Source organism: Salmo trutta, chromosome 29 (genome assembly GCF_901001165.1).
Source record: "Salmo trutta chromosome 29, fSalTru1.1, whole genome shotgun sequence".
Taxonomy (NCBI): Eukaryota; Metazoa; Chordata; class Actinopteri; order Salmoniformes; family Salmonidae; genus Salmo; species Salmo trutta.
Genome location: NC_042985.1, coordinates 8,468,970 through 8,496,341, shown reverse-complemented (window position 1 = coordinate 8,496,341; position 27,372 = coordinate 8,468,970). Strand labels below are relative to the sequence as shown.

The 27,372-nt window shown below is 43.9% G+C and overlaps 2 protein-coding genes across 2 annotated transcripts in view; both read left to right on the top strand.

Moving 5' to 3' along the window:
- LOC115166857 (protein mono-ADP-ribosyltransferase PARP14-like) overlaps positions 1-19,061 on the top strand; it is a 52,964-nt gene extending 33,903 nt beyond the window's left edge. The window contains 8 exon segments of the mRNA XM_029720743.1: positions 3,519-3,606; positions 8,748-8,882; positions 9,101-9,163; positions 15,491-15,667; positions 15,855-16,061; positions 16,223-16,737; positions 17,038-17,212; positions 17,769-19,061. Coding sequence (XP_029576603.1) covers positions 3,519-3,606; positions 8,748-8,882; positions 9,101-9,163; positions 15,491-15,667; positions 15,855-16,061; positions 16,223-16,737; positions 17,038-17,212; positions 17,769-18,052 — 1,644 coding nt within the window. The 3' untranslated portion in view covers positions 18,053-19,061.
- Positions 19,062-21,463: 2,402 nt separating this feature from the next.
- On the top strand, positions 21,464-24,755 carry LOC115166855 (U2 small nuclear ribonucleoprotein A'). Its single transcript, XM_029720742.1, has 9 exons — positions 21,464-21,659; positions 21,822-21,969; positions 22,071-22,149; positions 22,389-22,435; positions 22,611-22,713; positions 23,105-23,184; positions 23,531-23,609; positions 24,021-24,114; positions 24,303-24,755. Exons 1-9 carry the CDS (start codon positions 21,578-21,580, stop codon positions 24,626-24,628), a joined length of 1,038 nt encoding a protein of 345 aa, XP_029576602.1. The 5' UTR covers positions 21,464-21,577; the 3' UTR covers positions 24,629-24,755.
- Positions 24,756-27,372: the final 2,617 nt, after the last annotated feature.

Below are 27,372 nucleotides of genomic sequence, written 5' to 3'. Positions count from 1 at the left end.
GAGCACAGCTCCAATCCCAGCCTCGGACGCGTCCACCTCCACTATGAACGCCAAAAAGGGATCAGGATGGGCCAGCACGGGAGCCGAAGTAAACAGAGCTCTCAGCCTCCCAAAAGCCATGTCCGCGTCAGCTGACCACTGCAACCTTACTGGACCCCCCTTCAGTAGTGAGGTAATGGGAGCAGCCACCTGGCCAAAACCCCGGATAAATCTCTGGTAGTAATTGGCAAACCCTAAAAATTGCTGCACCTCCTTTACCGTGGTGGGAGTCGGCCAATTACGCACGGCTGCAATGCGGTCACTCTCCATCACCACCCCTGATGTGGAAACGCGATACCCTAGGAAGGAGATGGCCTGCTGAAAGAACAAGCATTTCTCTGCCTTGACGTACAGGTCATGCTCCAACAGTCGTCCAAGTACCCTGCGCACCAAGGACACATGCTCAGCGCGTGTAGTGGAGTATATCAGAATGTCATTGATATACACCACTACACCCTGCCCGTGCAGGTCCCTGAAAATCTAGTCTACAAAGGATTGGAAAACTGATGGAGCATTCATCAACCCGTATGGCATGACGAGGTACTCATAATGCCCTGAGGTGGTACTAAACGCTGTCTTCCACTCGTCTCCCTCCCGGATATGCACCAGGTTATACGCACTCCTGAGATCCAGTTTTCGTGAAGAAGTGCGCCCCATGCATTGACTCAATCGCCGTGGAGATAAGAGGTAGTGGGTAACTATACCTCACCGTGATTTGATTGAGACCTCTATAGTCAATGCACGGGCATAGACCTCCATACTTCTTCTTCACAAAAAGAAACTAGAGGAGGCGGGTGAAGTGGAGGACCGAATGTACCCCTGACCAGGGATTCAGAGACATATGTCTCCATAGTCACCTTCTCCGCTTGCGACAGGGGATACACGTGACTCCTGGGAAGCGCAGCGTCTGCCAGGAGATTTATCGCACAATCCCCCCGTTGATGAGGTGGTAATTGAGTCGCTTACTTTTTACAGAAGGCGAGAGCCAAATCATATTCTGGGGGGTTGCGCACGGTGGATACCTGGTCTGGACTTTCCACCGTGGTAGCACCAACGGAAACTCCTACACACCTCCCCCGAGCACTCTCGCGACCACCGCGTGAGAGCCCTCTGTTGCCAGGAAATAGTGGGGTTATGATTAGCCAACCAGGGAAGGCATAGTACCAAGGGAAATGCAGGACAGTCAATGAGGAAGAGACTGATCTTCTCCTCGTGACCCCCTGCATCTCCATGGCCATGGAGATGGTGGCCTCCCTGATTGGCCCAGACCCTAATGGTCGACTATCCAGAGCGTGAACCGGAAAAGGTCTAACTACAGGAATAATGGGGATACCTAAACTAAGGGCTAACGCTCTGTCTATAAAACTTCCAGCTGCGCCTGAATCGACAAATGCCTTATGCTGGGAATGCGGGGAAAACTCAGGGATACAAACAGGTACAAACAGGTGGTCAACAGAGGACTCTGAATGAGTGTGGTGCAGACTCACCTGGGGTGATGCCAGAGTGCCCTGCCTTTCGCCTCGACTCCCAGAGGGACCGACACAGCACCGACCGGCAGTGTGCCCTCTGCGGCCACAGATGGTGCATGTGATGGCCCCTTCTCCAGCCTCCCTACGCGCAGCCCCTCCTAACTCCATGGGCACCGGAGCGGGGATGCTGGAAGATGGCACCGACAGAGCCCCCTCTGGGATGCTGAAAGATGGCACCGACAGAGCCCCCTCGCAGGCTGCACCGATAGTGGACGATGAAGGCCCTGTCGTTCCAGCCTGCTCCGGCGGCCAAGGTCCGGAATTCCAGGGCGAATTCCTGGGCGCTCCTCGTCCCCTGCCTCAAATGGAAGAGCCATTCCCCCGCCGCTCTACCCTTCGGGTGGATGGTCGAAGACAGCCCGGAAGCTATGGGTGAACTCTTCGAAGTGGTCCAACGCCTTGTCTCCTTCTCCCCACACGGCGTTTGCCCACTCCAGAGCTCTCCCCAAGAGGCATGAGATGAGGGCAGACACTCTCTCCCTTCCCGAGGGAGCTGGGTGCACAGTGGCCAGGTAGTGGTCCAGTTGTAACAGGAATCCCTGGCACTGTGCTGCCGTCCCATCATACTCCCTGGGAAGGGAGAGACGCATCCCACTGGACTGGCTCCGGACGGGACGGGTAGAGGTGACCCTGGTTGCACTGGTCGAGGCACTGGAGAGACCTCCTGTCTCTCCCAGCAGTCCATAGTCTGGACAACGCAATCTATTATGGCACCAAGATGATGTAACATAGCCGAATGTTCCTGGACGCGCTCCTCGACTCCTCTATCCGGGGTCCCTGCTCCTGCTGACTCCATGGGTGGTGTGAAATTCTGTTATGGGTGTGTAAGGGAGGCGAAGTCAGGTGCAGGAGAGTAGCGTGTGGTAACAGGCGAGCTCTATTCCGTTCCAACAAACGACAGCACAGAATACACTAAACGTGCCAAAACACAGAACATGAATAAAAATACAGGTGCGTGGTAAATTCCCACATAACATACAACAATTTCACACAAAGACATGGAGGGGAACAGAGGACTAAATACACGCAGTGTGATTAGGGAATGAAAACCAGGTGTGTATGGAACAAGACAAAACAAATGGAAATATGAAAAATGGAGCAGCGATGGCTAGAAAGCTGGTGACGTCGATCGCCGAACGCCGCCCAAACAAGGAGAGGAGCTGACTTCAGCGGAAGTCGTGACATTTGTGCACAACATTTGAGAGAAATAAGCTTTTTGTACGTATGGAAAATTTTGGGGATTTTTTATTGGGACCATGGGACCAACACTTTCATGTTGCGTTTATAGTTTTGTTCAGTGTAAATCAGAAGGGAGTATGTTTTGATGTGTCTGTCATATCTGATAGATATAAGAAAGCTCAGGAAAATTATTATATCTTTTTTACAGTGGAAATGCCCTATTCACTACCATTCATTTTTCGGCTCGGTACCGGGTTACCTTCGGACGGGTCCTGCGACACTTGTGGGGGTCATACAGCAGAACTGATCACGCCATCATGTTCATGAGAGTCTCATTTTTCCATAGACATGTTTTTGTTGGAAGACTCGTTTTCGGGATATCTCCTGGTCTGACAAACACCGCTGTAGCTCTGCAACCTTCCACCTCAGATGCGGATATACATTATCTCTAGCTTAAACAGTGTCGGTCCCTCTGGGAGATATTATGCTAATTCGCTTTCTACAGGGGGTGGACATTAATCCCTGATTTTAACTGATTAGGAAGTCCTAGCCAAGCATTAGCACACCTGACACACAAAGAGTAATTGCATCAGGTGTGCTAGTGCTGGGTAAGAACAAACCCCTGTGGGTCCTCAGCACCAGGATTGAATAACATTGATAGCCAGGATATATTGGTAAGCGTTGTCTAGGGAGGAGGGTCGAGTTGGTTCTAGCAGATTGATTTATGATTTTCTGTTTGGTATTTTTAAAGGCTTTAGATTTTATTTTCAGGCATTCTCTGATGAATTTAACAAGAGGTTCACAACCAAGTCTGCAACTTCAGGTGGCTCAGCAGCGGTGTCTACTCAGAAGATTAAAGGTATGTTAACAAATGATGGTTTCCCCCAATATACTGTATGACGGTGCCATGTTGAAAGTCACTGAGCTCTTCAGTAAGGCCGTTCTACTGCCAATGTTTGTCTATGGAGATTGCATGGCTGTGTGCCTGATTTTATACACCTGTCACCAACGGGTTTGGCTGAAAAAGCTGAATCCTGTAACGTAACAAAATGTGGAAAAAGTCAAGGGGTCTGAATACTTTCTGAATGCACTGTAATTGAGGGATCTTAACATTAAAACTAGATAGGTACATTGTTGCTATAAACCTTTCAAATTTTTGTATTTGTGTCACAAATCCCATTCAAGTCATTGTGCCAATATTTGCATGTCAGTGTTCGTGAGAGTCTCAGCTTTCCATAGTAGGGTTATATTAGTTTGTAGCTCAAACCATTTGGACTTTACGGACGGGTAAAGTCCAAATGGGACGGTTTTCGGGATTACTCCAGGGGCTGTATCCGCAAAGTGTCTCAGAAAAGGTCCTAGAAATCCTATTAAAACCTGTTTTAAGACAAAAAAAATCTCAGAGTAGGTTTTAGGATGATGTTAAGATACTGCTCAGACAAACTCTGTTCCAGGAGTAAAATCAACTCATAAAAGTTTATCTCAGCTGGTAATCACAACAATTTGAGGTACCAGAAAGGAAAGAGAGTGATTACGCTCATTAACCAATCGCAATGAGTTATTGCCAGCTGTGAACTCTTTAGCACGCTTCAGACAACCACGGTGAATGTGACTGTACATCAAATGTTGCAATTGTATAAGGAAATAAGCAAACAGGAAACCACTCACCCAGAGGCGACGCTCCTAGTGGCCGGAGACTTTAATGCAGGGAACTTAAATCAGTTCTAACTCATCAACATGTTAAATGTGCAACCAGAGGGAAAAAAATTCTAGATCACCTGTACTCCACACACAGAGACGCGTACAAAGCTCTCCCTCGCTCTCCATTTGGTAAATCCGACCACAACTCTATCCTCCTGATTCCTGCTTACAAACAAAAATTAAAGCAGGAAGCACCAGTGACTCGGCCTATAAAAAAGTGGTCAGATGAAGCAGATGCTAAACTACAGGACTGTTTTGCCATCACAGACTGGAACATGTTCCGGGAATTCTTCCGATGGCATTGAGGATTACACGACATCAGTCACTGGCTTTATCAATAAGTGCATCGAGGACGTCGTCCCCACAGTGACTGTACGTACATACCCCAACCAGAAGCCATGGATTACAGGCAACATTTGCACTGAGCTAAAGGGTAGACCTGCCGCTTTCAAGGTGCGGGACTCTAACCCGGAAGCTTACAAGAAATCCTGCTATGCCCTCTGACGACCCATCAAACAGGCAAAGCGTCAATACAGGGCTAAGTTTGAATCATACTACACCGGCTCCGATGCTCGTCTTATGTGGCAGGGCTTGCAAACTATTACAGACTACAAAGGGAAGCACAGCCGCGAGCTGCCCAGTGACACGAGCCTACCAGACAAGCTAAATCACTTCTATGCTCGCTTCGAGGCAAGCAACACTGAGGCATGCTTGAGAGCATCAGGTGTTCCAGACGACTGTGTGATCACGCTCTCCGTAGCCGACGTGAGTAAGACCTTTAAACAGGTCAACATACACAAGGCTGCGGGGCCAGATGGATTACCAGGACGTGTGCTCCGGGCATGTGCTGACCAACTGGCAGGTGTCTTAACTGGCAGGTGTCTTCACTTACATTTTCAACATGTCCCTGATTGAGTCTGTAATACCAACATGTTTCAAGCAGACCATCATAGTTCCTGTGCCCAAGAACACAAAGGCAACCTGCCTAAATGACTACAGACCCGTAGCACTCATGTCCGTAGCCATGAAGTGCTTTGAAAGGTTGGTAATGGCTCACATCAACACCATTATCCCAGAAACCATAGACCCACTCCAATTTGCATACCGCCCAAACAGATCCACAGATGATGCAATCTCTATTGCACTCCACACTGCCCTTTCCCACCTGGACAAAAGGAACACTTATGTGAGAATGCTATTCATTGACTACAGCTCTGCGTTCAACACCACAGTACCCTCAAAGCTCATCACTAAGCTAAGGATCCTGGGACTAAACACCTCCCTCTGCAACTGGATCCTGGACTTCCTGACGGGCTGCCCCCAGGTGGTGAGGGTAGGTAGCAACACATCTGCCACGCTAATCCTCAACACTGGAGCTCCCCAGGGGTGCATGCTCAGTCCCCTCCTGTACTCCCTGTTCACCCACGACTGCATGGTCAGGCACAACTCCAACACAATCAATAAGTTTGCAGACGACACAACAGTGGTAGGCCTGATCACCGACAACGACGAGACAGCCTATAGGGAGGAGGTCAGAGACCTGGCCGGGTGGTGCCAGAATAACACCCTATTCCCCCTTAGGAAACTAAAAAGATTTGGCATGGGTCCTGAGATCCTCAAAAGGTTCTACAGCTGCAACATCGAGAGCGTCCTGACTGGTTGCATCACTGCCTGGTACGGCAATTGCTTGGCCTCTGACCACAAGGCACTACAGAGGGTAGTGCGTACGGCCCAGTACATCACTGGGGCTAAGCTGCCTGACATCCAGGACCTCTACACCAGGCGGTGTCAGAGGAAGGCCCTAAAAATTGTCAAAGACCCCAGCCACCCCAGTCATAGACTGTTCTCTCTACTACCGCATGGCAAGTGGTACCGGAGTGCCAAGTCTAGGACAAAAAGGCTTCTCAACAGTTTTTACCCCCAAGCCATAAGACTCCTGAACAGGTAATCAAATGGCTACCCGCACTATTTGCAACTCCAAAGCAATTTTCTGACTATGGCGCAGGAGCCTCTGACTCGCTTCCTTTTTCTATTATGAAGACACCTGCTGGTAACTGTCAGCAGGTTAGGACAGCTCCTGAGGTCTAATAAAAGTGGGACTCTTGTGGCTAAAGAGGTTTCATGCATAGCTTTTATATCTACCCATAAGAGTAGGAGAAAAATATCTATACTCTCAGCACTTACGACCAATTTTCCACTCTGGGACACTTTGTGGATACGGCCCCTTGGTCTGACAAACAACGCTTTACCTCAGCCGCCTTCCACCACAGATGCGAAGTCCAACATTGGCGGATGTGGTGGATTGAGACGCAGCCCATGCAAAATCCCGAAAGTCTCTAGCTTCAGATGGATTTTGATGAATAAAAACTATGATTCTGTGCGGATGTCGAAAAGAGAATAAGTTTACCCTATCAATATAATCATATTTATCTATTATATTATTTAGGCCTACATAGCATTTGCTATAGCCTGACTTGATGCTTAGTCTACTGTGTGAAAAGTCACCAACAACTATTGTTTAAATTTAACCCAGGATTCAACAAACAATGGACAGTACTTATAGGCCTAGGGTTTCAAGTTTTGGTTGATTTTCAAATTTAAATACAGTTTCTCTGAAAGGTAATAATTTATATATGTTGGATTCCCGTCACCATCTTAACCAAAAATCTAAGTTAAAGAATAGGACTAAGGCAGTGGCACAGATGGAACTATCCAAGCGGTAGGTACATCTCCTTAGAATGTTGATATTTGGTTGCATTGAAAACCAAACACAATTCAATATCACTTTTGTAATACAGTAACTAGCCTATTAACTCGTTGACAAGTTAACAAACTATATATGGGATTCACGTTTCCAACTCAACCAAACATCTAAGTTAAAGAATAGGACTAAGCCAGATGAAACTATCCAAGAAGTAGATACATTTCCTTAAAATGTTGATATTTGTTTGTGTAACAACCAAAGGAAATTCAATATTACTTTTATGATAACCTTCAGGCTATTTACTGTATCTTCCAAACATATGTAACAGTATTTATTCAACCTTAAAATGAGTAAAATATCCATGGCCTCATTTTGGGGTTACTTTAACTTTTAATTTTATTTTTATTTAACCTCGATTTAACTAGTCAAGTTAAGAACAAATTCTTATTTACAATGATGGCCTACACCCCCGGGCAAGCCCTCCCCTAACCCGGACAATGCTGAGCCAATTGTGCACTGCCCTATGGCACTCCTAATCACGGCTGGTTGTGACATAGCCTTGGAACGAACCAGGGTCTGTAGTGATGCCTCTAGCACTGCATTGCAGTGCCTTAGACCACTATGCTACTCAGGAGGCCCTCATACATAGCTCTTACAAAGTTCTTAGAGATGTATGTTCAGGACAACATGCAAAGGTGGCAGGTCTGTGGAGATCTTCACAATTGCTATAATAATCTGTGCAGAATCTTAAACAGCATTGACCATCATGTAACCTCAACTGCAATTCTGTTAATTTGGCTATCAGTGATAACACATTCAGTTGTTGTATAAATAAACAAAATATCTGACATTGTTTTCCCATTTTGAACTTTGTTGTGCTTGTAAATGGTTGAAAGCATAGTAAGAGCACATTTGGGAATTCAACAAACATTTAGCTGCCTTTTTGAATGGGTGAATATATTTTAGGTTGTAATCTCATTTATCAACGCCTCAACCAAATATCACCCAATTGTCATATTGAGATGACAGTGTGCCCAGTGGGTAGTTCATGGTCCAGTAGAGACATCAGCATTTCGGATTTGTTTCAATAGCCACTGCTAACATTAGCCACTGCTAACCAAAAAAACAACCGTGTCCAACAAATTAATTTATTTTATTTTATGTAATCTGAATTTGGTCATCAAGTTTGAACATGTTGAACTTTCCCTCTTTTGCATAGCAGTGTTAGCCCAAGTTAGCAGTGGCTATTTAAACAAAACTGAACTGTGTATGACAGTTTCTCTGTGGATGACGGACTACTTTCAGGGTAAATGCAACAGAGGTAAGTTTTAAAAAGTGAAGATATCCTTTAATGTTATTGTTGTTTCATAGTTATGGTGACCTGAATTATAATACATTAGGGCCAGAGTGTTTCTTGACCTTGTGACCTAACCAGGAAAAATGTATCCTAGTTGATAGTTATTCAGCCAACATCATTTATTATGGTCATTGCTACATACTCCGTGCTTCATGCTGTCTTTGCAACTTCCTATTACTGCCAGGTCGCTCCCATCATTTTGATGGTCCATAGCTTGACTTTTATTCTCAACTGCTAGGTTCTTCCTCAAGTTCAGCAATGTATGAGATAAAGATGTCAGGAGTGGTTGTACAGGCTGTCACAGGGGACATTACCAAAGAGACTACGGATGTCATTGTCAACTCCTCCAACTCCTCCTTCAGCCTCAAGTCAGGTACTCTTACCTCTATTTAAGATCATACACTTGGAAACATAGCAAATAATAGCAACACAAAGGTATATATGGTTTAGTTTTGGATTAAAAAATATTATTGTCATTTAACTGATAGAGTATCAATCCTGACATGTCTGCACAACTGAATATTGTATTAACCTATTGAGGTTATATATTTTAAAATAAAAATGAAATATCCCTACTGTACACCACTCCAGGGGTGTCTAAAGCCATTCTGGACACAGCTGGTCCGACTGTGGAGACTGAATGCCAACAACTCGGTAAGAGCCTCTACCCTTGACATCATAACACAAGATATGACAATCACAGGGTTACACCATACTTCCCTTTCATCTGGGTATTTTCCTCCTCCTGGTTTACCAGTGGTAAACAACATCAACTCCACTTTAGAAAGCAGAATCACATGTCCTGGGGTGGCCTAGCTAGCTGTCTAGTGCTCCATCTTTACACAATCAGGCAATCAAACACAATGTTTACCTCAACCCGCTCCCAGTTCGGTGATACATTTTGAGGGAATCACGGGCAGAGTGGTTTTGGTGGGGCGTGGGACTTTCTCGTTCAAACAAACAACTAGCAACAGCTACAAACCAAAACCATGGTTTGTATTATGAAACCTTAACTATGCTAGAAACAGTGTCAGTGGCATTTACCGTGAGAAGCTTGCTAACTAAAATGGCTAGCTGGCATAAACATCTAATCTAGCTAGATTGATAACTTGTACATTACAACCAAAGAGAGTGAACATGAACAGTTCCAAGAACTGTCACTCCAATTGAAATCCCCCAATCACACTTGTAGGCGATGTCGGTGACGTAACCTAGCAAAGCTCATGCGCAGAAACATATCATTGGGTCTAATGCTTGTCCACAGAACATATTGCATTTAACAAACAGTTACATGACCTACATCATGGTCAGCAAGGTAAAGATTCCGACATTTTTGGACAACTAAAATAAAAATGAAATTTTTGGACAAATGGTGCTGATTTAGAACCAGCACCATTTCAATTTCAACATTTCAACATGATCTAATCACCTATGCTTAGTCTAATACAGTGACAACTAAAAGATACCAAAAACGATTTAGTGCAATCAACGTAAGCTAAATATGATGTGGCTGTCCATGGGACTGATTTCTGTGTGGGTGTGTACGTGAGTGCAAGTGGAAAAAACATGTTGACTCACAATACCATCCTCCTCTTTCATGTTGCCTAAACGGTCTATGATTCTGTCATACAGTACATGCTTTTAGTTTTTGCTGTCCTAGGCTACCTGGCTAAAATACTTGCCCGCTAGCCTAACTTCCTTTCATGGGCAACGATGCATTAGGTCAGCTAGTTAACATTAGCATAATACATCTAGCTACATGTTGAACTTTTATGGTTGGATCATAATCGTCATTATAATCATTGGCCAGTATGACGTAGATGCTATGCTACAGGACTGCTTTGCTAGCACAGACTGGAATATGTTCCAGGATTCATCCAATGGCATTGAGGAGTATACCACCTCAGTCATCAGCTTCATCAATAAGTGCATCAACGACGTCGTCCCCACAGTGACCATACGTACATACCCCAACCAGAAGCCATGGATTACAGGCAACATCTGCATCCAGCTAAAGGCTAGAGCTGCCGCTTTCAAGGAGCGGGACACTAATCCAGACACTTATAAGAAATCCCGCTATGCCCTCAGACGAACCATCAAACAATCAAAGTGTCAAAACAGGATTAAGATTGAATCCTACTACACCGGCTCTGACGCTCGTTGGATGTGGCAGGGTTTGAAAACTATTACAGACTACAAAGGGAAACCCAAACGCGAGCTGCCCAGTGACGCGAGCCTACCAGATGAGCTAAATGCATTTTATGCTCGCTTCGAGGCAAGCAACACTGAAGCATGCACGAGAGCACCAGCTGTTCTAGATGACTGTGTAATAACGCTCTCGGTAGCCGATGTGAGCAAGACCTTTAAACAGGTCAACATTCACAAAGCCGCAGGGCCATTACCAGGATGTGTACTCAAAGCATGCATGGACCAACTGGCAGGTGTCTTCACTGACATTTTCAACCTCTCCCTGACCGAGTCTGTAATACCAACATGTTTCAAGCAGACCACCATAGTGCACAAGGAAGCAAAGGTAACCTGCCTAAATTATTACCTCCCCGTAGCACTCACGTCGGTAGCCATGAAGTTCTTTGAAAGGCTGGTCATGGCTCACATCAACAGCATCCTCTCGGATACCCTACAGCCACTCCAACTCGCATACCGCCCCAACAGATCCACAGATGACGCAATCTCAATCGCACTTCACACTGCCCTTTCCCACCTGGACAAAAGGAACATCTATGTGAGAATGCTGTTCATTGACTACAGCTCGGTGTTCAACACCATAGTGCCCACGAAGCTCATCATTAAGCTAAGGACCCTGGGACTAAACACCTCCCTCTGTCGTGTTTGCCCACGACTGCGGGGCCAAACACGACTCCAACACCATCATTAAGTTTGCTTACGACACAACAGTGGTAGACCTGTTCACCGACAATGATGAGACAGCCTATTGGGAGGAGATCAGAGAACTGGCAGTGTGGTGCAAGGACAACAACCCCGCCCTCAATGTGAGCAAGACAAAGGAGCTGATCGTGGACTACAGGAAAAGGCGGGCCAAACAGGCCCCCATTAACATTGACGGGTCTGTAGTGGAGCGGATCGAGAGTTTAAAGTTCCTTGGTGTCCACATCCCCAATGAATTAACATGATCAAAATATAACAAAACAGTTGTGAAGAGGGCACAGCAAAACCTTTTCCCGCTCAGGAGATTGAAAAGATTTGGCAAAGGTCCCCAGATCCTCAAAAAGTTCTACAGCTGCACCATCGAGAGCATCCTGACCGGTTGCATCACCGCCTGGTATGGCAACTGCTCGGCATCTGACCATAAAGCGCTACAGAGGGTAGTGCGTACGGCCCAGTACATGACTGGGGCCAAGCTTCCTGCCATCCAGGACCTATATAATAGGCGGTGTCAGAGGGAAGCTCATAAAATTGTCAGAGACTCCAGTCACCCAAGTCATAGACTGTTTTCTTTGCTACCACATGGCAAGCAATACCGGAGCGCCAAGTCTAGGACCAAAAGTCTCCTTAACAGCTTCTACCCCAAAGCCATTAGACTGCTGAACAATTAATCAAATTGCCACCGGACTATTTACAATGACACACCCCCCCTTCCATTTGTTTTGTCCACTGCTGCTACTCAGTGTTTATTATCTATGCATAGTCGCTTCACCCCTACCTACATGTACAAATTACCTCAACTAACCTGTACCACCGCACACTGACTCAATACCGGTACCCCCTGTATATAGCCTCATTATTATTATATGTGTTTCTTTTTATTATTTTTTACTTTAGTTTATTTGGTAAATATTTTCTTAACTCTGCTTGTAAGTAAGCATTTCACGGTAAGGTCTACACTTGTTGTATTCGGCACATGTGACAAATAAAGTTTGATTTGATTTAATCACTGTTCTGATATCCAGAAGCTCTTTTCGTTCATAAGAGACGGTGGCAGAAACATTACAAAATAAGTTACAAATGTAAAAGAAACACACAAAAAAGCTCAATTAACTTGCCCGTGACGGGGGAAGATCCGTCACGAAATCCACCGATTGGTGTGACCATGGTCGTTGCGGAACGGGAAGGGGTTGTAATTTCCCTCTGGGCAGATGTCTAGGTGCCTTGCACTGTGCGCATACCGAACAGGAGGAGACATAAACCGCTGCACCTCCTTTACCGTGGTTGGAGTCGGCCAATTACGCATGGTTGAAATGCGGTCAGTCTCCATCTCCACCCCTGACGCGGACAAACGGTACCCAAGGAAGGAGACGGACTGTTGAAAGAACAGACATTTCTCTGCCTTGACGTAAAGGTCATGCTCCAACAGTCGACCAAGCACCGTACGCACAAGGGACACATGCTCAGCGCGGGTGGTGGAGTATATGAGAATATCATCTATATACACCACTACACCCCGCCCGTGCAGGTCCCTGAAGATCTCATCCACAAATGATTGGAAGACGGATGGAGCATTCATTAACCCATATGGCATGACGAGGTACTCATAGTGCCCAGATGTAGTGCTAAATGCCGTCTTCCACTCATCCCCTCCCCTGATACGCACCAGGTTGTACAAGCTCCTGAGGTCCAATTTTGTGAAGAAGCGCGCCCCGAGCAATGACTCTGTCATACTGGCAATCAGAGGTAGCGGGTAACTGTATTTCACAGTAATCTGGTTCAAACCTCGATAGTCAATGCACGGGCGTAAACCTCCATCCTTCTTCTTCACAAAAAAGAAGCTCGAGGAGACAGGTGAAATGGAGGGCCGAATGTATCCCTGTCCCAGATATTCAGCAACATATGTTTCCATAGCCGCCGTCTCCTCCTGTGACAGAGGATACACGTGACTCCTGGGAAGTGCAGCACCCTCCAGGAGATTTATCGCACAATCCCCCGGTCGATGGGGTGGTAATTGAGTCGCCTTCCTTTTACAGAAGGCGATTGCCAAATCGGCATATTCGGGAGGAATGTGCATGGTGGAAACCTGGTTTGGACTTTCCACCGTAGTGGCACCTAAGGAAACACCTAAACACCTCCCTGAACACTGACAGGACCATCCCTTGAGAACCCTCTGTTGCCACGAAATAATAGGATCATGAGAAGCCAACCAGGGAAGCCCCAACACAACGGGAAACGCAGGAGCGTCAATCAGAAAGAGACTAATACTCTCTTCATGACTCTCCTGCGTCACCATAGCAATGGGAACTGTGACCTCCCTAATCAGCCCAGACCCCAAAGGACGACTATCTAGGGCATGTATAGGGAAGGGAACATCAACGGGAACAATAGGAATCCCTAATCTATTGGCCAAAGACCGATCTATAAAGTTCCCAGCTGCGCCTGAATCTACTAGCGCCTTATGCTGGGAATGCGGGGAAAACCCCGGAAATCTTATAGATAACCACATGTGAGCAACAGGGGGGTCTGGGTGAGTCGTGTGCCTACTCACCTGAGATGAACCACCAGTGTTCCGCCTACCACCTCGACTACCTGGAAAACCTCCCCAGCACCGACCAGCAGTGTGTCCTCTGCGGTCACCTCTGGTGCATGGAACGGTTTCCCCTCCGGTCTCCCTAGTACCAGCCCCGCCCAACTCCATCGGTGTTGGGTCTAAGGGACTGGAGGATGGAACCAACGGACCCCGATCCGGACGTCCGCGGGAGGCCAGCAGGTTATCCAGCTGGATAGATAAGTCCACCAGCTGGTCCAGGTGGAGGGTGGTGTCCCTGCAGGCTAGCTCCCTACGAACGTCCTCTCGCAAACCACACCTGTAGTGATCGATCAGGGCCCGCTCATTCCATCCTGCACCAGCCGCCAGAGTTCTAAAATCCAGTGCAAACTCCCGAGCGCTCCTCATCTCGTTTTAAATGGAACAAGCGCTCTCCGGACGCTTCTCCTTCTGGTGGATGATCAAATACTGCCCGAAAGCGGCGGGAGAAGTCCTCGTAGTTATCCCGAGTCGGGTCTTCCACCTCCCAGATGGCGTTGGCCCACTCAAGGGCTTTACCAGTCAAACAGGAGATGAGGGCACTCACTCTCTCGCGTCCCAAGGGCGGCGGCTGGACAGCCGCCAGGTAGAGCTCCAGCTGGAGTAGGAACCCCTGACACCCGGCAGCTGCTCCGTCATACGCTCCCGGGAGCGAGAGCCGAATCCCACCGGATCCAGACGGCGGTTGGATAGGATCCAGAGGTGTGCCGGGCGGTGGTGTGGCTGGGTCGACGGGACATCCTTTCCTCTGCACTCTCTCCATGGTCAGCAGCACGCAATCCATGGCAGTCATAAGATTCTGGATCATATTCGCCTGCTGCTGAACGCGCTCCTCTATATGAATAGGAGAACTGGCTGCTCCTGCTGACTCCATTGCGTGGTCGGTGATTCTGTAATGGTTTTCTTAGAGAAGTGGAGGAGTCAGGCGCAGGACACAGGGATAAAGGTAAACAAACGTGTTTACTAAAATTATCAATCAATCTTCTCATCAAAATACATAGTTTGGAGAAACACCTCCAACTACACAAAACAGACAAACAATCACCGACAAGACAAACAGGAAATGCAGAGGTTTAAATAATGAACATAATTAGGGAAAATCAAAACAGGTGTACACAATAAAGACAAAACCAAACGAACAGTGAAACATCGATCGGTGGCAACTAGTAAGCCGGTGACGTCGATCGCCGAACGCCGCCTGAACAAGGAGAGGGGTCGACTTCGGCGGGAGTCGTGACAGTTAGCCTATGATGCAAATCATTACATTACATTTACACTTTAGTCATTTAGCAGACGCTCTAATCCAGAGAGATTTACAGTTAGTGAATGAGATTTAAGCACATTTCAATCCATTGCTATTCTAGTACACTATCTTCACCTACTTTTCTTGTCAGTCTTTCACTGTCCTATTCAACAATCATGAAATAAGCAAGAAATTATCGATTTGCTCAGTTCTTTACAATGAAATCTACAATGTTTATTTTCAGGAGCCGAGCCTAACGAAGGCATGATAATGACAAAGCCAGGCAACCTACAGTGTAAGAAGATCATCCACTTGGTTAACCAGACAGACACGAAGAAGATCCAGCAGTCTGTTGAAGGTGCACTCAAAATGTGCACACAGAATAACTTCACATCCATATCTTTACCTGCTATTGGCACGGGTAAGTTACAAAAACAGAGGAGGGAAAGAGAATGTGAGGTACTGAAAGGAGATTTTAGTCTGTATGCATTAGTCAATGATTAACTTAACATCAGACATACAGTAAGGCTGTTAAGATATGTTCACACTTGTTCAATCTCAAATCCATGTTTGCAATGTGTGCCAACTAAAGTGTCCTGTCATTCAAGGCCAAGGCAACATACAGCCGAGTGAAGTGGCAGACGCCATGTTGGATGCTGTTGTGGAAGTGGTGGGCAAGAAGTCCCAGAACTCCCTGAAGCTTGTCCGAATGGTCATCTTTCAGCCTGCCATGCTTAATGATTTCCACACAAGTATGCTTAAAAAGGAAGGCACTGACATTCAGGAAAAGGAGGGCTTTTTCCAAAATGTTTTATGTATGTACTTCCTTTTCTAAACGTTGATCTGCAGTACATTATTTATGGAAAATAAAGTCAGGTTTACCACTGTGCTTAATAGTAATATTTCCTGTTATTGAGACCTGTAAAGACTATTGGACTCAATATACTGTAACTAAATTATCTTCATATTCTTACAGCATTCTTTACCGGAAGGAAAGTTGATAATGCACAACAGAATGAAGTCATTGAAATTGAGAGCCAGGACATGGATCCTGCTTGCTTCCACATCTGTGGTGTGTCACAGGCCCACGTTGATCATGCCAAGCAAGTGATCAAGGACCTGATCGGGAAAGAGCAAGACTTCAACCTCATCAATGACAAAGCCCTCTTCAGCCTATCAGAATTGGAGCTACAGAACATCTATGACATGCAGACCGCCATGGACGTGAGCATAAGTTTTCACAAATCTTCCCAAGAGGAGGCTAAACTCACCATAGAGGGTCTCAGCAAAGACGTGCTCAAGGCTTCCAATGAGATCCATGAGATGCTGAAAAAGGTCCGGCCCGAAGAGACTTTTAAAGATGTCCCCCAGCACTGGGATGACATGCCAGCCAACACTCCATGTCTGTCATTCCCCATTCAACCTCAAACCCAAGAGCATATTGACGTACTAAAACAATTTGAGGATACTTGCAAGAAGAATGTTCTAAAGGTCTCTCTTCTCCTTTTTTCCATAGTAGTTACATGTATATTTATTTATTGTACAACTATCTTGTACAAGTCTCTTGAGATCATGGATGGATCTGGTGAATGGAATGATTTGTACATACTCAAGAATGGGTTGAAAAAGTACAATAGCCTTTTCAATTTAATTGAACTAGATTCTAGGTTCAAGCATCACAGCTTAGCAACATTATATTAGGGATTCTGGAACCTCTTTATGGAAGTGAAAGGTCTTTGTCACTGTCTAGTTAGCCAATTAATGTGTAATGCAAGGTTGTTCTTCACTCAGATCGAGAGGATCCAGAACAGAAGCCTCTGGGGGGGCTTTCAGATCAAGAAGAAAGACATGGAGGTCAGGAACGGTCACCTGAACAATGAGAGGAAGCTCTTCCACGGAGCCTGCTACACAACCATAGATAAGATTAACGAGCTTGGCTTCAATCGGAGCTACGCTGGGAAAAATGGTAAGTAATGGCTAACACAAAAAGAGAAAAGCCAACAATTTGAGGTTTCTTTCTGTTTGAATGTTTGAATTCTCATATTTTCTTTTGTTTGAATTATTGCATACCGATTGTAGAGATCTACTAGAGAGCTCATCTCCTATATTGGCAATGGCTTCTTCAGTGACAGTATGGGCAGTGCCATTGAGGGCTAATTCCATTTTAAAGTATTGTCTGTTCATACATAAATTGAAAAAAGGTGCATACCACCACTGTGCTGGACAGTAAAGTCTTAAAAGGTATAAAGCCAAGTTTGGTGATTTACTGTCTGGAACCTGCACTTATGAAATATTTTCTCAGGAGTGTAATTGATTGGCTACTTCTGGGTGTGACTATGCTAAAACAGGATTTGGGCCAAGTGCACCCTCTATCCAACTTTATGATTCTGATCTATATATTGGCATGATGTTTTTGCACATTTTCTATTCAAATGCAATAAGCTTTCTCCTGCATTTACTCTAGTCTGCAATGATTTAAAGGTTTAGAGAATTTCATAACTATTCCAAAATAATTTCTGCAGCTGCATTGTATGGAGACGGCACCTACTTTGCTGTCAAAGCAAATTACTCTGCCAGTGACACATACTCAAAACCGGATCCCCAAGGCCAGAAGTACGTGTACCTATGTCGAGTTCTGACTGGAGATTTCACAACAGGAAAACCGGGGATGAAAGTACCTCCACCTAAAAGCACCACAACTATTCAGCTCTATGACAGTGTGACAGATGGTGTATCTCCACCATCCATGTTCATAATCTTCCATGACAATCAGGCATATCCTGAGTACTTGATCACTTTCAAGTAGGTGTGGGCGATGTGGCCAATACATTGTATCTATCTTTTACAACTTTTTGATCATACTGATACATAATAAATTAAATCTCAATATGTAATTAGTTATCTGTAACTCATGTGGTTTAGCTGAAGTGTAATATCCAAAACCAAAATCCCACTGGGCAAAAGCTGGTTGAATAAATGTTGTTTCCACGTCATTTCAACCAAAATAATCCGTGAAGACGTCTGAATCAACGCGGAAAACTGATTAGATTTGCAAAAAGAGATCAATGTAAGGGCATTTTGTCTTTTTTTCACCCTACTTTTAACCTAAATCAAATGACATGGTGACATTTGTTGTTGATTTCACGGTTAGTTAACAACTCAACCAAATATAATCAAAACTAGAAGTTTAACTAACATCTGTGCCCAGTGGGATCTGCTTTATAATTGAAAGGCAATTTGTTTTTTTACTTGTGACATGCTCTATATTGGAATATTCAGTCAAGTCAAACTCAAAATGTTTAGATAGTAACAATTTGAGACTAGAAGGTTGTGTGATTTTTACTGATTCCATGTCCACTTTGTTTGAATGTCTAAAACATCACCAGAACATCTAACTTCACAAAAAATATTGAATCACATTCCCAGACAGCACAGATTAAGTAAAATCCTGGACTAAAATGCTATTTAAATGGAGATTCTCCATTGAGCATGCTTTTTTAGTCCAGGACTAGGCTTAATAATCTCTATCCGGGAAACCAGCCCTTAGTGTTTTCACTTGAACAGTAAGTCATCAGGTTTTGTGAAAGTTCACTTCAAGAAAGTAATCGCCTTTGGCGGTTCTCAGAGAACACAATTCTTGCAAAGTGGGTCATAAACCATGGTCTTTGCCTTGTTGCATGCATATATTTGGATTATAAAGCCTTTCGGTTAATGAATAGTGAATATGTCTGTTCTGCTAAATCGTGTGATAATTCTTCTTTCTGTTGGTCTACAATAAATGTAAAAATAAAGCTAAAATAAATATATTGCATTAACATGCTGTTTTCCCCCATTTTTAAATGTGTTGAGGGACCTGGCAAAGACCGGGATTATTTAGTGTGGACTGATGTGAACTACTGTTATTGTACAGAGATGGACTCCATTCACCTTAAATAAATGTTTGCACCTGAACTAATTTCGGTGTGGCACAGCAATGCTAATGCAATCAAGACATCTTAGATTTTTAATTATTTGAATTATTTAAAATGTAAAAACTGGGCAAGGGGAGTGAATAATTTCACAACTTGTAAAAGTTGAATATATTTGGTTCAGGAAAATTACAACCAACAATGGCAAATGTATTGCGCCTTTGACCTTTGATGTGAATCACTTCAACATTTTAGACCCTGAGAGGAATGAGCATAGAAATAGATACTGTAGAAAGAGACTGATTCTGTGTCCCTCCAGTCTGGTTGAAAAGCTTCATAGTGTCTGTATCCACTGCAGTTATTTTAATGAGGACGTCTCTCACACAGTCATGCCAGCATTAATGCTGTTGAGTGAGGAGTAAAGGTCTTTCCTCTAGATCACGTGTCAAACTCATATCATAGAGGTCTGAGTGTCTGTGGGTTTTCATTCTTCCTTTGTACTTGGTTGATGAATTAAGGAAACTGATTAGTAAGGAACTCACCTGGTTGTCTAAGTACTAACTGAAAGGAAAAACCAGCAGACACTAGGCCCTCTATGGAATGAGTTTGACACCCCTGTTCTAGATGGTTGTCTTCAGGCCAGGTAGAGTGAGTTCATACCTGTGGGACAGAGAGAGAGATCCCATAGGGAATAAAGGCAGATAGCTTAGTAAAACTAATACAGTTTAGTATGTTCATTATCGTTGTAAAAGATTACATCCACACGCACAATTACCTCTGCACATTTATTGCCGGCGTTTCGGTCAGTAACCATCAAGACAAGACAACAGAAATGTTGACAACAATCATCAGCAATGATTTCACGGTAAGGTCTATTCCTGCAACACCTGTTGTATTCGGCACATGTGACAAATACAATTTCATTTTATTTGAATGTACATATACTGTAGATCCTGTGTGCATGAGTAATCTTTTAGGATGAACTGTTATGGGGCTGTTATTCCCAGCATCACAAACAAGAGAGACAGACAGTATGGCAATGTGCATGTTAATGTTCATCTTTAATGACTGTTTTGCATCACAGCATATTCCACTATCAATGTCCCACACACATTCATTCATTCACTCCACACAGTTTTTAAAAAAGTATCAAAATCCTTTAAATGTGGGTCCCACCCTTCTTTACCCTTCAAGATTAAATTATTTATTTCACTTTGATGCTGACCTAGCAGGTCGCTGGATAGCCCCTCAGAACCCCAGTTATATTATTTAACTACTCCTTTAAATACAATAAGCACACAATTGCAGAGCACACAATTGCAAGGCACCAGTCTGTTTATAACACATAAAAGGATGACCACACCATCAGAGGATTAGAGAAGGAAGAAATGGAGACGGGCCCCAATTATAGCAAAGATGAGGATGAGTTGCCCTGCTTACCGTCCTTTGAAGTTTTGGGCGAGGTGAAGCTGTGAAAGATCTATTTATTAGTAACCTACCTGTGGGTAAATAACACGCTAAATGGGGTTATCATTATATATGAAAAGAAGATATCTAATTGTAATTCAGAAACACATTATGCCTAGGTGACTTTCAAAAGAAGTTGCCTTAACTGAGAAACCAAAAGATCACTGCACTCACTTACTGATATTTGTGTGGCTCAGTTGGTAGAGCATGGCACTTGCAACACCTGGGTTGTGGGTTTGATTCCCATGGAGAGCCAGCAGGAAGCAATATGAAAATGTAGGTACTAATTACTGTAAGTTGCTCTGGATAAGAGCATCTACTAATATTCAACCAAATGAAGAGATGAAGTTTGACCGTGCAATCTCAATTATCATATCGCCTCTTCCTCTCTGATAATACCAATTGGATAATACCTAAACTGACCAGTGGATGGCAGCATTAAGCCGGAAAGCATCTAGTCCGCCAGAAAGTTACAAGAAGAAGGGTCCGGGATCCTTGGGACATCCCTGCCCCATTGAAGATGACCTTTTAAATGTTTAAGGTAAGGGTAGGGGTTAAGGTTAGGGTTTAGGGTAGGGACATCTCAAGATAGCACTGACTGAAAAAGAAGGGGCAATAGAGGTGTGCAGCTATCTTGGTCTGGTGAAACCTTTACCAAGTGAATAAGGTTCTGGGCAGCTTCTAGACAAATACATAGTCACCCTCGTGAGCTCCTGACAGTTATCTTTGAATGATAATCAGGCATCATCAGACGCACTGATTGAACCTCTAGTTCTCAGCGCTAGAGCGCTCTCGATGAAATTTGACCGGTTATTAGTTTACACCGAGTTGCATTGTGGGAGTAGTGTTACTTCCGGGCGGCAGCGTGTTGAAAAAACATTGTAAGGACTGGATTTTTTTTTAAATCAAGAAACCCGCTTATAAACATTTCCCCCCCCCCCCAGTTAGCCGTCGATATGGTAAAATTATCGGCAGAGCTAATTGAGCAGGCTGCTCAGTACACAAACCCGGTGCGCGACAGGGAGCTGGATCTGCGAGGTAAATAAACCTGCGCATTTCATGCTAGCTAGCTAGTAAAGCTAACTCTGTTTGGCTAGGCCTTCGCACTGTAATAACTGATGGATAGTGATTGCTAACTGCTAGCTACATCACCAAAACTATCCGGCTAACCTTATGCTGGTATGCTCTGCTCTCATTTAGGTTACAAAATTCCTGTACTTGAAAACCTTGGGGCTACACTTGACCAGTTTGATACCATCGATTTCTCTGACAATGAAATCAGAAAACTGGACGGCTTCCCTTTACTCAAGAGGCTCAAAACGTTGCTCATGAACAACAACAGAATATGGTAACTTTCGCAACAATTGTGTTGTCTAGGATTGCTAGATTTCGTTTTAAGGTTAGCCTCCTAACTAGCTAGCTATCACTGTGTTTTGTGTGCTCCCACAGTCGTGTTGGTGAAAACCTTGAACAGGCACTGCCGAGTATGAGGGAGCTGATCCTCACAAGCAACAACATCCAGGAATTGGTGAGTTATCACACATCCCATTAGTGAATGGGTCAAGGCCTTATCTGATCAGATCTTTTTAAATAATTACTGATTGGGAGCATTTTACCAATGCATGTTGTTGATTGGAAAAATATGACCTGTGCTGTTATTTAGCAATATTTGTGACATGAGTGTGCTCCTGTGTTCAGTCACAGCTGTTGAACCATCGATTTGTTTTTAATGTGTTGGCATGTTTTTAAATGTGCTTTTACCTCCAGGGTGATTTGGATCCGCTAGCCTCAGTGAAGACATTGACCCTTCTCAGGTATCTCATGATAAATACTTACCTCTACTACAACACCTAGTTAAGTCAGATTCATCCTTTAGGTTGCTATCAATTTCACTGTAAATTGCAGGACAAGATGAGTTGCTATATTTGTGCACCTAAATCCTGTGTTTTGTGAGTCAATATCGTAATCTCTGCTTTCGTGACATCTCAGCCTCCTAAGGAATCCAGTGACCAACAAGAAGCACTACAGGCTCTATGTCATCAACAAAATTCCCCAGATTCACGTGCTTGACTTCCAGAAGGTCAAGTTAAAGGTAAGTGCATGCCATCGTTCAGAAACTAAGAGTTGTAGCTTTATAGAAAAGCGTTGTCATTACCAGGTCCAAAGGGTGGTCGTCTATAACACAGGTCAGGTTGTATGAAACAACGGTGTTTTTTGTAATGATGTAGGCCTTTAGTCAGTGCAAACAGTCACATACCGTTGGACTTGGCCTACAAAGGCCCTAGTTATTCATCTTTGCAGTGCAATGATAAAGCAGCATGCAGAATAGAAGGAAATGTATAGGAGGAGAGCTCTGTCTTCCTAGACATGCTAAGAGAGTGCTGTATTTGTATGTTTCTCCCAAACGTCTGTCCGTCCTTCTCGTGAAGGTGTCGTTGTCTGATTGAAAAAGCTCTCACTTTAACTGTGATGTATTACCATAGGAGCGTCAGGAGGCGGAGAAAATGTTCAAGGGCAAACGAGGTGCTCAGCTTGCAAAGGATATTGCCAAGCGGACCAAAACGTAAGATGAAAGTCCCCGTCGGACGGCAGCTCCTTAGAATCACTGGACACTGGCTGGTGGGGGTGTTGGACAATCACCGGAACACTCTAGAATCGGACTATCTGCACCACCGATCACTCTTGTAGATGGGGTGTTGCGTAGCAACTGGAGTATCTAAATATGTGTTGCCCCAACTACTGTAAACACCCCCCATGCAACAGTGTTTCTTAGGAGCGCCGTCTCAATGGCATTTCCTGTCGTATCAGTTTATTTGACTCAATAAGAAAAGATACTACACTGGTTGAGAGGCTAGAGAAGCACCCATCCCCTCCATGTTCTCTCTAACTCTGCTGCTGTGCGTTCTCAGGTTCACCCCCGGAGCTGCCGTGCAGCAGCCTGAGAAGAAGAAGATGGGACCGTCTCCTGCTGACGTGGAAGCGATCAAGGCACTTCATAATTTATTAACATTGTATTTAGCGCCAGAAAATGTACACTCGCTGTGTAGTTTGTTCCTTTTGGCTTGCTTTCATTCCACAGATTGTGTGTTCAAACTCATTGCAACACATGGATTAGACCTACGTCATTGTTTTCAGACAGTGACACGCTATGGCGTGGACAGCTCATTTTCTATACCACTATTCCACTGACCTAATGTAATTTTCACAATTTTAATGGTCAATTTATGGTCTGCTAAACAAATTAATGTAACGGGACTGGCAATCTACTCTAATGGTCCTTTCAAAAAGAGTGTTCATCAAAACCAAAATGCCTATCTAATGTAATGGTTCTGTATGCATGCATGTATGTATGTATGTATGCATGTATGAACTAATACATTTGTTCTGTGCCCTACCCAGAATGCAATAGCTAACGCCTCGTCTCTGGCCGAGGTGGAGAGGTTGAAGGGGATGCTGCAGGCTGGTCAGATCCCCGGACGGGAGGTCAGACAAGGTGTGTACAGGCGACTACATCTTCTCATACGACATGTCCAAGGCATGTACTGTGTGTCTGTCATGTCCTGCGTTGTCTGAGTATTTAAATGAGCCATCGATGGACAAAGTAAACAGCATTATGGGGCAGAGGGGTTTGCATATATGGTTCTTTGACTGTTTCCGGTCTTTATTTCTCTTGTGTTGCAGTCCCCCCGGAAATGGTGGAGGTGGAAGAGGAAGAGGAGGAGAACGGGGTTGTGCATATGGAACGAGAGATACAGACAGAGGAAGGAAATGGAGTGGAGGAGATGGAAGAGGATGTAGTGGAGGTACAGGGAAAGGTGGAGGAGGTACAGGGAAAGGTGGAGGAGGTACAGGGAAAGGTGGAGGATGTACAGGGAAAGGTGGAGGAGGTAGAAAAGGAAGACGTGGAGGAGGAAGAAGAGAGGGAGGAGGGTAAAGATCAAGAGTCTGAGGAAGATGAGTCTGAGGATGATGATATGGATGAAGACTCACCGGTTAATGGATCATGATCGTTTTATGCGGATCTCATGTCTCAAGTCTTGCTTGATTTGTAGGTTTATATTTGTTGAACATGCATGTAATGCCATTTTTGTTATTTTGAGAAATGAAAATACAATAAACATTTTTTTTACAAAACGATGCAACCAATGATTACTGATCCAGAATAAACTGATGTCCAATACAATCATACATTTGTTAATACATTTCTAGATTTTCCTTTCACTTTAAAATGGTGTGGTATTTTTTGTTGATCAGTGGATTTTTTTTAAATATCAGACTGATTATTGCACACAGAGTAAGTCCATGCAACTTATGTGACTTGTTAAGCACATTTTTACTCCTGAACTTATTTAGGCTCGCAATAACAAAGGGGTTGAATACTTGACTCAAGACTTTTCAGACAGTTTCAAGACAGTTCCCATGTAGCCTAACGCTAATACATGTTTCATACTCATTGTTGTACTTACAATACTGACAGTTTATTCATGCTTATTCATTACATTTATTTTAAAGTGATACACTTTCTCCCCCCCAACATTTATTTTAAAGTGATAAACTTTCTCCCACAGTTAAACAAAGTAGACAGTATGTCTTTCCATAGATATCATTCCCATGGTCCCGATTCCACTTTTAGTGTCCCATGTAAGGACAGCTCTCCTCAGAAGTCATAGGTTGGAGATATTTGACCTTTGATATCCGGGAACAGTAGACCACCACTCAACACACCAGGAGACAACTGTAGTTCAGTCGTGTACAGAGAGCATTTTGGTTTTAATCAAAATTATGTTATGAAGTGGTGGCGATAGGAAACAATAGCAAGTCTGCATTGAAATACATTGATCGTGTCACTGCTTACAAATATCTTGGCATCTGGATAGATGAAAAGCTGTCTTTTAAAAAGCATATTGATGAGTTAGTTAAGAAACTCAGAATAAAAACGGCCTTTTATAGAAATAGGTCCTGCCTCTCACTAAATAGTAAAAAGCAGATTATTCAGTCGATGTTCATATTGGTCCTAGACTATGGCGACATCCTCTTTAGTCTATATGAATGCAGCTGCCACTTTATTAAAGCCGTTATATGCAGTTTATCATAGCGCACTGCACTTTGTTTATTGTTTACGGGCGACAATTTACTAATCACTGCATTCTCTACCAGAAAGTTGCTTGGCCCTCTTTGATGCCACGTAGGTTGATAAAGCCCTTTTGCAAAAAGTCCCACTGTACCTAACATCATTACTAAACTTTAGAAATGTAGGTTACCATACCCGGTCTCAGAGATGGCTAACTGGAAATTCCTTTGGTCTCTACTGAGTTAGGTAAATCAGCTTTGACTTTTCTTTCACCTTATTTGTGTAACAATCTTCAAAATGTTCTGATATTTGATGTTTTGGTGCCTCTATGGCAATTCAGAAAGCTGATTGAGGACCTTATTGCTGATGAATTTGTTTGTTTTTATGACCATGCTTTTATTTCTGCTTGCATTTCGTATTTGTATTTTAATGTGTGTATTTTTTGTAATTTATGTAATTCAGGGCTCATCTGTAAAAAAGACCTTGGTCTCAGTATGACTGATAAAATAAAGGTTAAATAAAACATTTAAATATTGGAAATTCATTGGCGGCCCTCTTGAGGACGTCAAGATTCAGGCAGTAGTTTGTAGAGAAGACACTGCATACACATTGCTATGGTGACAGGTTGGATTGATGCCTCTTTCAAAACAACTTGGAACTTTCCAACTTCAGACTTCCGTGTGTTCAGACAACTGGGAACTTGGAAAAAAAACAAGCTCCGACTGGGAAAAATCATTTTGAACGGACATCTAAGTCGGAAACTCTGGTATCTTTCTAGACCTCCAACTTTCCGAGCTGAAGATAATTGAGGTCATGACTTTATCTTGTTTTACTCCGAGGTCCCAATTGTCTTGAAAGCACTATGAATTCCAGCCTCAGTGCTTCGCACCAACCCGGGCTCGAACCAGGCACCCTTGCACACATCAACAACTTGACACCCCACGAAGCATCGTTACCCATCGCGCCACAAAAGCCACAAGGGGAACTACTAATTCAGGTCTCAGAGCTAGTGACGTCACCGATAGAAACGCTATTAGCGCGCACCACCGCTATCTAGCTAGCCATTTCACATCGGTTACACTTGTGCGCCTGAATACATTCACAGCTATAGTCAAAGAGTTCACAGAAACTGAACATATTGTTGCCATCTGTGACTAAAGTAAATAGTGATGGATTGGATTTGCAGTTTAGAAATGAAACCACTTGATGTATCTAGTCCTCCCATTTGAAAAAGTCATAAGTATTTGGACAAATTCATTTATAGTGTAATTAAAGTACTCAAAAGTGTACAGTTTGGTCCCATATTCTTAGCATGTAATGACCACATCCCACCTGTGTCTACAAACTCGTTGGATGCATTTGTGTGTGTTTTGGTTTATGTTTTACCCAATAGGAACTGAATGGTAAATGATGACTGGAGTAGATCAGATGTTTCTGAACACTTCAAAATGAATCCTGATAATGTCATGATTTAAAAAAATCATGAATGAATCATGAATAATGATGAGTGATAAGATTACAGAGGCTACAACAAAACCTTTCACCTTCCACCATTACCAATAATATCATTTATTTGGGGGGTATGATCTTTGTGCCTCTGTAACTTTCACACTCATCATTATTCACAATGAATGTATGGTTATCCATAATCATGGTAAAATCCACATTAATGTAAAAGTG